This window comes from Mytilus edulis, chromosome 1 (assembly GCF_963676685.1).
Source record: "Mytilus edulis chromosome 1, xbMytEdul2.2, whole genome shotgun sequence".
Classification (NCBI taxonomy): domain Eukaryota; kingdom Metazoa; phylum Mollusca; class Bivalvia; order Mytilida; family Mytilidae; genus Mytilus; species Mytilus edulis.
This window is the reverse complement of record NC_092344.1, coordinates 10687792-10700422: the sequence shown is the minus strand read 5'-3', so window position 1 is coordinate 10700422 and position 12631 is coordinate 10687792. Positions and strand designations below refer to the sequence as shown.

The 12631-nt window shown below is 30.9% G+C and overlaps 1 protein-coding gene across 1 annotated transcript; it reads left to right on the top strand.

Annotated features, from left to right (window-relative positions):
- The first annotated feature begins 491 nt into the window (after positions 1–491).
- Positions 492–1906, top strand: LOC139523749 (uncharacterized). The gene is made up of 3 exons (XM_071318005.1): positions 492–646; positions 847–918; positions 1389–1906. The coding sequence occupies exons 1-3, from the start codon at positions 532–534 to the stop codon at positions 1865–1867; spliced, it is 666 nt and encodes a 221-aa protein (XP_071174106.1). The 5' UTR covers positions 492–531; the 3' UTR covers positions 1868–1906.
- Positions 1907–12631: the final 10725 nt, after the last annotated feature.

Sequence of the window (12631 nt, the reverse complement as noted above, 5' to 3'; positions counted from 1 at the left end):
CTGTTTGAAAGTTCGAAAGCCAAAACAAGTAAAAAGCTGAAGAGCGTTGAGGACCAAAAGTTCCAAAAAGTTGTGCCAATATAGCTAAGGTTATAGGCCTAGGAAACGAAAATCCTTAGTATTTAAAATAAATCATACTTTTGCAAACAGTAAATTAATAAAACATGACTATAATACTGATATCGCTAATATGTAAAGTTGATACATAATAATAGATTATTTATTCTTTTAATCCTTGGATATGTTTAGATATATTTTTTATTTTGATTTATTTTACTTTGATTAACAGAATGTGCATGGGAAGACCCTCGTTTAAGGATTAAGATCTAGTATTCAACATTCGTTAATAGCATCTCGATTTAAGATGACATTTAAAACAATCACGCACTATTGTAATTTCAGGTTTCATATTGCATTATCTGTTACATCACCAAACATTAAAATCCTCAAATCAATAATGAAAAAAATTTAACATTCATTTGTATTAGTACACCTACTATACTAGCCTACTGGTAACGATATCGCATTATCATGTTAAAGATCAATTTGGTTGTGTTTTTTTACTGTGTTTGTTGTCGAGCTGGAGAGCCAGACAATCTCATAGAAGAAATTGAAAGGAAGTTGGAAGATCTACAATCTATTCTTGGTAATAATAATGTTATGTTGTTCCTTTTAACACATTGCTAATGTTATTTTACTATATGAACAGCAATTCTCCATCGTTTAAATCTTACAATGTCATTTGTTAAAATAACAACGTTGATAGGTTTGGTGTAGAATATGATTCGTGCCTTAATATATGATGAATGTTCATCAAAAATCTAAATATGATCCTTTTTTCCTTAGGAAAGTCAGGTGAGACGTATATTAGATGGGGGAAAACATCATGTCCAGAGGAGTCAAAGCTAGTTTATGATGGTATGTTGTTACTGTGGTTCTAATAAATAGCGCCATTATAGAAACATTTGAAGAATAAGTGTGCATACAAATCAAATGTCTAAATTAAAAACACTTTCTAAAGTACATAAGGAAAGTGTATTTACCGTCATGTGACTTGTTTACTTTATGTTATAAATAGATATAAGGTGATGTAAGTGCCAAGGAGATAACTCTCGATTCGCAATATTATAAAAGTAAAATTACCGTCCTTAAAACGGAGCCTTCTCTCACACCGAACAGCAAGCTATAAAGGGTCCGAAAACAATACTAGTGTAAAACCTATTCAAACGGGAAAACCAGTTTAATCTATATAAATAACGAGAAACGAGAAACACTTATAAACCACATCAACGAACGACAACTAAGTAACATCTGAAACCTGACTTATTTCTGACTGAGTGATATTAATAGTGTGCATTTTTTTTTTTATTTTATTGAACTTTTTGTAGGATATGCTGCTGGAAAGCGCCACAACATTGGTGGGTCTGGTGCAAATGCTCTGTGTTTACCAAAGATTCCTGAATGGAAAGATTATGATGGTAGAGTGAACACATGGACAGGAAGACTATATGGTATCGAATATGAAATCGGTCAGAATAAGCCATATTCAATGAATTTTCATGATAAAGATATGCCATGTGCTGTTTGCCAGTCTAAAAGATCGACAGTCTTGATGATACCTGGTAAAGTTACATGTCATACCGGATGGCATAAAGAATTTTCTGGATATCTCATGTCACAGGCAAGTAGAAATGGCCGTACGCCATCAGAATATATCTGTGTTGATGAGAAGTTGGATTCTGTGCCTGGTGGAGATGCAAACCGTAACGAGGCTGTCGTGTATCCAGTGGAAGCTGCGTGTGGAAGTTTAAAATGTCCACCGTACGTTAATGGTAGGGAGCTTACATGTGTTGTCTGCTCCAACTGACAAAAAAATACATAATTGAAATAAAATATATGCAAGCACTCACATTGTTTTTATATTATGGGTAATTTACAAATTTTAAAACGACATTGAATAGTTTAATGTCGTTTTGGAATATGTACTTGAAAGATAAAAAGGAAAAGAGATTGCGATTTTTTTTAACTTTTAAATAGATCTTAAATTTAAAGCACAGGCAAATGATTTTTTTTTCAATCTATATTATTACAAAGGGTTATCCTGGTTCGTAGTTATGATCATGGTTGTTGCTTTAGAATATCACTCTGTAATTTAAAAATAAGAAGATGTGGGATGATTGCGAATCAAATAATTTCCCATTATCAAAGTCACATGAAGTAGAATTTAACAACTAAAGGTCAACATACAACCTTCAAGACTTAGCACACCATATACCGCAAAGTTAGCTTCAATACGCCCCAAAATATAAACAAAAACCATATGCAAACCTTGAGTTATATGATGTAACGCATTATTGGTCATGTACAAAAACAGATGTAAGGGATACTTTAACGACACAAAAACGAGAGGTCAACAATACAGTCTACAATAATAGTCAGGCACCACAGGCTTCTGAGTTTATTCTCAAGGTTTTATTATGCTAAATCTTTAATTTCTTTGTAGAGTTTTGTTACGTTTCTGTCTGTCGTCTATTTTCTTTCGTTGAATGGGGTGCTTTGGTTTTCGACTACATTTGATAGAAATACAAAGGATATGGAATGTCTACCGATCAACAAAATCATTACATGCACCACAAAAAAGATATTATCATTGTTAATTTCCTAAGTATCGCCTTACTTTTTAGAACCATATAGCTTCTTTCTTCAGAAAATAACACAACTGCCTATACAATACAATATGAGATAAACATGATTTGAAAGTCTTTTTGACGAAAACAAACAGAATGAAAAGGTAACAAATGGTCTTTCCACCCAAGTTTATTTTTGATATGAAACCAAAACTGTTTGATGTTAAAAGTTAATTTATTTCACATTGATTTCCAAAAATGCAATGCTTAAAACACTTTTGTATAAATCAAAGGAGACAGGATTTCACTTTTTGTAAAATCAAAGTCACTTCCGGTGTAAATAATAGCTTAATTTACGCTGATTCAAAAAATCGATGGTTTCTATACAATTTTGTTTGTAATAAAGAGATATGTCCTACTTCCAGTATACAAATTATCACTTCCTGTTTCAAAAATATATAGTTCTAGGCTTTTTTGAAATCATTACATGGAAGCCTACTTTAAATTTACAATAGAGCACTTCCGGCTGACTTTTTTGAGGTTTATTTACAGCAAAAGTCCAAATCTAGAACACCAAAACTATCTTCCACCTTCACCTTAATTTCAAGGTCAGAAACCAAGGGCATCAAATCAAAAACCCTATGTCTCTACTATTTATCGTTATTGGGTTATAAATGCAGCACAGTTTAATTATTTGAATGTCAACACACACTTTTTACCAAAGATAGTCGTTGTTAAAATGCTTAATGACCAGTTGGGTTTAAATAATCTTTGGACCTTTGGTTGGTTTCTGATTTGTCAATACGCCAACACAATTTTTAACATGACCTTGAACTCGTTTCTTTTTGAAAACCAAGGACTTGTAATCAAAAGTCCCTATGTCTTTATCTATTATGGTTTTCCAGTTACAAATACATTTCATCTATATCAAATACAGAAGGATGAATAACTCTAATATGAAATCTCGCTTCAGGTTTAGCTCAGCATACTATATTTGATATATATCTATACTGCAATTAGTTGTGTTTATTTCCTCAATATAGTAACACAGCTATATTTTGTGTAATGCCAATTTAATCATGGAATACTTTTTCCACAGTCAGGGGTTCATTAAAGGATGAAAATAAGTTTGAAATTTGTGTTACAAAAAGTTGATATTTTTCTGACATTGACCTTATATTGTATATATATACAGTATGTGTATACGATATGCCAAAATCTAAATTGTCCTAAAACTATAGACTAACAAAGACATACTGGCAAAACCATAGCTTCCTAAATGACAAACTAAGAACAAAAAACATGCACTAATGAGGCTCCTGATCTCAGACATATATAAATTTATGTGACGAGCTTAAAAAAATCTATTGTAGTTTTATAGTAGTAAGCACTACTTATAAAATTTTTGAGAAAGTCTATCTAAAAAGTGAACTTATTTTGTTAACACTTAATGCAGCATAGTCTTGGGTTTGATGTCAGTTAAAAGTTCAAAAAGTAAAATAACAAAAATACCGATCTCCAAGGGAAATTCATAACGGAATGGCATAATCAAAAGTTCAAATACGTTCAGTAATTGGCATTTTCTTTTCTCGAAAATAGAAAAAATAGTGAATATCTATAATTGTCATGATCAGCGCATAAATTGTATGTCTAAGAAACGTTTTCTACAAAACGTTATAGAATACCAATAGTTAGTTGTGGTCTGTGTGTGTAATTTAGTATTATAAATATTTATAAGCGATTCATACTGCTGTTTCACTTCAATCGTTTGAAATATATGGCATGAAGTTCAATGTAAAGAATTCTGCATGACCAATCAAAAAATTTAATAACTGTTTTTATAACATATAAATTGAATTCGATCGGCCTATTCCAGAAAATAATAGATAATGTCCGGTTTGGAAAAAATGGGGGGGGGGATATTCCTTATGTTTATTTAAGGATAAATGCGCATATCACGAATATACTGTTGTGCTATTTACACTGATTATATCACGTTTGTGTGGTTTTTGAATCTCCTCTTCTTCTTCTATTGTTTTAATATTATTTCTGCTGGGTTCTTCAGATTTGTGGGTCTGTTTCGAGTCTGGAGCTAAAATTTAATAATTCTACAAAAGGAAGTGATTGACAAAAATCAATCAAATCAATCAGTTAAATTCGTTTCATTGTAACGTTTTAGTATGAAATTTCAAGAACTACATTGAATCATCAGAAAATTTCTGTACAAATATTTGAAAAGGCAATTGTTTGACACATGTTACGTTGGTTGACAGTGTTTGATTTTTTTTTCTCAATTTTATGGACTTCTATTTTTTGAATATAACATTGTTTCATTATTTTTTGTTTAAAATAAAAATATTTTCGCTTTTTAAAAACAATTACTGATAATATTTCATGTAGAATTTTATTCTATGATCAATAGTTTACACTAAAATGGCCTTTTGAAAGTAAAGGGTTTAGAAAAAAATATTTTTGGTACTTTGAAGGACATATTGGTTGGACCTGAGATATCTACCAGTTTTTTCCAAATAATTTATCCAGTAATGATATGCCATGTGTTTTATTCCGGTCTATAAAAGCAACCGTTTCAATGATATCAGGAAAAATAACATGTTATGACGGATGGCAAACAGAATTATCTGGATATCTTACGTCGTAATCAAGAACAAATGGCCATACTGCATCAGAATAAATAAGAGTAGAATAAAATAGAAACTGGAATACGTGCCTGGTTGAGATGCAGATCGTGATGATGCTGTTGTTTATCCAGCAGAATCAGTTTGTGGACGTCTGAAATATTTACCGTACGGCAATGACAGATAATTAACTTGTATTGTCTGGTCCAAATGAAATACAAAATATTAATTCAAAACAAAATATGTAAAGACATTTTTGTCCATGTTATTTCTGTTTTTTTTCGAATTAAGAAAAGAAGAAATCTGCTTAAGTTGAATGTTAACTTGTTTCTCAACTGTCTTGTTGAACAGCGGTATACTACTGTTGCCTTTATTTGTTAAAATTTGACGACATTACGGAATACGAAGTTTCATTTTAAACGTGTTAATCCGTAATTTAAACACCAGCACAGTAGAAAACTAATCTCTTTTCGTTCAATCTGTCAAGGTTTATGCGCATCCGGTGCCGCAGTTAACCTCGTGGCTGTTGCTGTTGAATATCATTTGATTTGTTAGTTAGAATGGTATTATATATATATGTTGCCAATCAATGTTGGTTATGAATAAAAGGCAAATGGATAATACGTCAACGGCATTCGAACGACACACGAATAAAAAATAAACAAAGAGGCAAAGAAGTATCAAAAGATACCAAAGAGATTTATTCATAAGTCGAAAACAAACTGACATGAACCAAAACAGTTGAAAGACCAAATCAGTTATGAATTGAACGAGGATTTAAATAGCTTATTGTCAAAACATTGTAAAAAGTACTTTGAATTGATGATATTTAGCTGCTCAACATTTAGATGGTACAAAAAAAAAACTTGTCCTCGATATTGACATAAACAAAAACTCAAACTGCTTCTCCTTTCACATAGTCGAAATATCAAAGACAACGAACTATATCTCAAACCTAATTCATTTATATTATTGACATAGAAATCGTAAATAATGATTGATACATGGAAAGGACGAAATTCCCCGAACAAAATGTCTGATATAAAATAACTTTTTTTTAAATTTCGTATGTTCGAAGCACTTTTTATTATCAACTTTCATAACGAACATTAAAACTGCAAACACAGTGAAATGAATCATAAAGCTGTATAAGTACCCGAATACGTTAGGGTCTATATGACTAAAAGAGATATGATACAATATTTAATGTTAAGTTTGCCCATTTAAAACAAATGCATAAACTTGTAAAGGACCCATATACATATCAGTTTGCAGCGTCTAGTTCAGAAGAGAAAGTTGAAATAGGAAAACAGCTAACGCTATGGTGATTGACATCTGTCTATCGACAAAGCATAACTAAAAAAGTTTTATGCTACTTAAAAGCAAACTATAAAAAAATCACTTAACGTAGCTATTCAGGCTTTGGCATACAAAATCAAAATAACCACCGTTCAAAACAAAACCAAAAATATGTACAATCAAAATACTTAGTAAAAGTAAATTTAAAATTTAAACAAATATGTTCGGAAGTAAGCCCATAGATAACAGATCAAAAACGTTTTATTTACAAGACACAAAGCTCTATAATACCAATATCAATATTTAGTTTTAGCCTTTGTACGTAATTCACCTTTATAAATATTGATGACTGATGCATGCTGCCATTCTTCCTCAATCGTGTGAAAGATGTGGTCTTAAGTTCGACGTAAAGAACTTAACATGACAAATGGAACATTCAATAACAGTGTTATAAATAGTTTTAAATTTATTGGCCTATTTCGTAAATGATAGACAATGTCCTGTAAGGATAAATGAAAACTAAATCCGATTTATTTCTTTTGTTTTTCTCCAGAATGAATGCGTCACCAGGATGTGAACAAACTATTTATCGATTTGTATAGGTTTAGCACCAGAAATCGCAAGATTACCTTTGAACAGGCTAGATAGAGTTATTAACTTTTTATTTTGTGATTTACAAAAAATGATTTGGCAATAAAATTGAGAATTGAAATGTGGAATGTGTCAAATATTATTTCAAAAATGCTTATATCTTTTTTTTAAAACAAATGAAGATTGTGTCTTAAACAAGAATGTGTCCATAGAACACCGATGCCCCAATCGCACTATCATTTTCTATGTTCAGTGGACATGGAAATTGGGATAAAACTATTAATTTTGTATTAATATTAGAATGAGCATATACCCTTCAATGATGTATTGATGAAGACGGAGGTATAACTAAAGCCATTATTTGGCCCTTAACGCTAAAAAACAGTATATTATATCAAGACTTTTAAAATCATTTTACTTACATATCAAATGAACACAATAAAGTGCAGTAATGATACACTTATATGGGTAGTATGTCATATTGTGCTTTCAAGCTCGTGCTCTTTGGTATTCTCCTCCAGACAATTATTAGACAAGTTTCAGGGCAATAACCCTGTCTTATCTTTAATTAAATAACAGAAAATATATAATTATCAAAAACACAAATTGAAAAGATAAAGCACAAATGGAAGGATCAAAACATACAAAAAATATTTCAAACATTATAAATCCCTTATAGTTACAACAATTGATTTATATCAGAACAATGGTGTTGTGATGTAAACGATATAGATTATCTTTATTTAGTTAAGCCTGTCTGCGTTAACAATCTAAATATTCATGACTCCTTTCTTCTTCATGCGCATAAAATATAGTTTCCAGTCAAATAAATGAATTTAGCATAGTAATGGAAGTAAAAAAAAATCAAGTTAAAAATAGATATGAATTGATTAGCGTATTTTTATAAATGATAATTAGTCTCCTGATGATATAAAATAATAAGATTGTGAAAGTTTTTTTCATTCGAGGACAAGATGCATGCATTTCTCATTGTACTACCAGGTAAGCTTAAAAACATATATATATATATTTTTATATATATATATATAAGCACTTATCTGTGCTGGAAACAAATATAATTCACTTCATTTAAAAACAGTTTAAGTATCATTAATAATTGATTTACCATTGCGTTTTCAGGTTCTTTCGATTTTTGCGTTTTAACTGTCAACTGACCATCTTCCGTTTTTTTTTTGTAACACCATAAAAATAAAAAAGATCAACTACATAAGATTCATCAGTAACGATCATATAAAAATATTGAGAAAGCCAAACATGTATTAAGTTGAAGAGCATTAAAGACCTAAATTCCAAAAAGTTGTGCAAAATACGGCTAAGGAAATCTATGCCTAGGAAAAGAAAATGCTTAGTCTTTCAAATAATTTTATAACTTTTGCAAACTGGATTATTATCAAATTGACCATATACTTGATATCCATGTCAACACCGATAAGCACGTATCTTTTCTGCCAAAAAATAAAATTCAAGTTATAAAAAAGAAGAAAACCAATGCTTACTTTAACTGATTTACAATTGCGTTTTTCTTCCTCATTTGTGTTTTAACTTTTAACTGATTATCTTCAACTTATTTTTTTTAATATTTGTAAGAAAAGTTCTGGAAAAAAGTACTTCATTTTAAAATAAAACGAAAACATATTCAAAGTTTTATTTGTTATATCGGTATTTTATAACAATATATATATTAAAACATTATAAAGCAAACAAATAGCAATCCACCGTTCAATTTTTTTTTTTAAATTCCTAATATATATTAATAGATAAATTAATCCTTTTTCACTCACTACAAGAGCCATGGAATCGTTCGGTATACAATTGTAATTTTATTGTCCTTTTTCTTCCTTTTAAATAATAAGCTAGAATTTATCTTATTCAGTTTTTATAAACAAACTAACATGAAATATATTGCAGTCAGAGAAGGATATGATGGTTAAATTTAGTTTTTGTAATGTTGCTTTTTGAAGTTCTTTTTAAAAGAAGGGTGAAAGATACCAGAGGGTCATTCAAACTCATAGATCGAATATAAAGTGACAACGCCATGGTTAAAAAAGAAAAAGACAAACAGGCAAATAATAGTACACAAGACCAAACATCGAAAACTAAGCAACACATACCCCACCAAAAACTAGTGGTGATCTTAGTTGCCCCGGACGCGTAAATGCCCACTGCTCCACATGTGGCACCCGTTGTGTTGCTCGTGTTAAAAGTGTAATTCGCTAGATTCAATTTGTAAAATGAAAACGGGATTTTCACAATTTCTTTAAACTAAATCAAAAAGATCCGTCTTTAAATTTCTGATATGTTTGCTCAAATCTTTATGATTTTGTTTTCAATTGCTATGAAGACTTATTTTTGATATTTAAATCATTTTGGTCGATGTCAGGTATTTTGCCTATTCTTTGAGGTCCATCCCTTTTCAATGAAATAAAGGATACAATATAACTGTTTTTGGTTTCCTAATTACGTCCCGTTATATAAAGACATTCCTTATATTGTTATGAATCAGAATTTATCTGAACTCAGTAAAGATAATGCCACCAATTATTTACTCTATCTTTTAACTCCTGCGAAAATAAAATTTGTCTTAATTTGATATTGTAGAAAAAACCATACACAGTCAGTATAGGATTGTGCTGTCGCTACAAGATCGCCTTAAATTCCACATGTTAAACATAAATATATACAATAACTATTAGGCCACACCAATTTGATCCCTTGTTCGACGGACCCGCCCGCACCTATTTTTTTCAAAACACAATTTTTTTATTTTTTTTATATTCCCGCTTCCCGCATCCGTAATTGTAATCATGTCCATTTCCCGCACCGTTTTTTTTTGTAAATATTAGTAGAAGATATCAACATTTGTTTTTAAATCACAGTCTAACCTGTATATAACGATTTAAAACATAAAAGCACCCCACCACACTGTGTAAACATCTGTGAGAATATTAATTTCAGCATGAAACCTGGAGTGCTCCGATAAAAAGTTATAACAGCGGGTATTTCCGTGAAGAACAAAAAATTGGTTTCTTTCCCCCTTACTTATATTCCCTATCAAAAATTGTTCGTTGTTAGAATAAAGTACAAAGAACTTCTGAAGGATTTGCCTTCAACTGCAATTATATTGTATGCTGGCGAAACAAAACTATCCATAGCCGCTGCATGGTTATGCACCTGTCCTGATTGATTCAGGAGAATGTCGTTCAGCAGTTATCGTTTGTCGATGTTGTTCATTGGTATTTTCCCGTTTAGATATATAAATTAGATCGTTGGTTTTCCTATTCGAATTATGTGCGCTAATAATTTTGGGGTGCTAATATAGCTTGCTGTTTGGTTTGTATCAAAGCCCTGTGTAAAAGGTCGTACTTTTACCTGTGTTTGTTATTATCAGGTTGAGAACAACCCTTTCTCAGACAAGGGGTCATTTTACTGATGTAGAAAAGAAAATAGAAATACCAAGGATTTGTATAGTTCTTCTATACAACACCTTTGAACACTTAGAATTTTGTACTCAAAAAGAGGAGAGTTACATCATATTTTAAACAAATTTTTCTAAAAGAGGGGTCCACTTATTTTGAATAATATTAAACTGTTGAAGTAAATGTGTTAACATGGTTAAAGTCCAGGAATATTTCTAAATTCTTGGACATGTTTTGACTATTTAATACCAGATAGATATATAGTTCTATGAGAAAATATGAGCCCTTTTGTACAAACAAATATATTATAACTAACTTATATTGATCCCTCATAAAACATGTAAAAGGGATATTTATAACATTAAGGGATTGCCACCAAACTGATTATGACTTGGATGGAGAATTGTCTCATTGTCAGTCACACATACATAGACCAGATTTAATTATTTCTTGGTGAACAGGGAAAAAAAAATACTTCAGAAATTAAAGAAATGTCAAAGTACAAGTGATAAATCAAGTTTTAATATTGTCAAAATCTATTATTTTATGTTTACAAAAAAAAATTATAATCGCTCGCCTTTACTTTTCAAGCTTCGCCTAAATAATTTGCAAATTAAATATTTTTTTATTAAAATTTTCAAATCGCTCGCTCGCCCCAAATTTTGGAGTCCAAAAATCCGTAAAACAAGCAATTACATTGGTGTGGCCTTACATAAATGTATCAATGTTTACCATACACAAGCCGAATAGGAATCAAGAGGTTATATATAAAAAGAGTAAGGGTTGGAACGTTGGTGAATGGTATACCAAACTATCTAGTCCTTACTATCTTGTAACGAGCATAGCATTGGTCAAACACACCTCAAATCTTCCTTATATACTGACTGCCAAAATCTTCCGTGCAGAAAGGAATTCAATGGGTATTACCCAATCTCATTTAAATATAGAAAGACCGTTATATATAAAGCATAGGGCCTTAAAGAAATGTATGTAAGTATGCTTTGCCTTGATTGTGATTATAGGCTTCACATTAGTGAACCTGTGTAAATATCAGTTATTCCGCGACTAACTATATCAGCAAATTAGCGGAATTTCTACTGCTACTTATCACAGAGCATCATTTGTTATTTTTTTTGTTGCTATGAAGAATCTGCTTTTATTGGAAAAAAGCAAAAATAATTTCGTTTAAGTAAGGCTTACATAAACAGTCCATATTTTACTTTTAAACATAGCTTTAATAAAGAAAAAAAAGGGAAACATTGCAACCCTAATATATATGCAAAAAGAGACGACTTTAACTTACCTTTTTAGATGCCACTGTTCCTCTTACAACAGACTGCGACATGTTTATTATAAGACATGCAAACAAGAGTATGTTTTAACGACATGAGTGTCATGAGCGTAATATTGAATAAACATTTTTTACTATTAAAATGTGTAAAATGTGGTGAATTGGTAATTATGTATTTAAAATTGAAAACATTTTCGTTTCAGGTATTTTTGGCATAGGCTGTTGCATACCTGAATTACTGTGGCCATTAAACAGTGACACGTATACGTCAGAAGTCATCAACAATTCACCATTGCAAGATCGAACTGCCGGATGTAATATCAAATTCGCACAAGATATGCCACCTGATTTTCCAATTCAGGGTGTTTCTATTGTAGACGGTAATGTGATTGATATAAGAGTCGAAGATATCCTTGATTCTTCAGGAAAGGACTATGTCTTTTCTGGATGGTTTAAGTCATTTAGTCCAGATGGCGCTTTATTTCATTATCGTAGTGATAATCAAACTGGCGACTTTAATGATTTAAAAGCAGTATTGGTATCGCAAACAATAAACATGACTAGAAATCTAAAAACTACCAACGAGATTGGGATAAGTAGTCCGATAGTTTTGAATAATACATGGTATTATTTCTCATTTGGAATTGATAGAAGCAATGGAAAGATGAAAATACAACAGGATACAAATCTTATTTTGGAATTGGATGATAATTTCCAGAGTCATGTTGATATTGCATTTCCAGGTACATT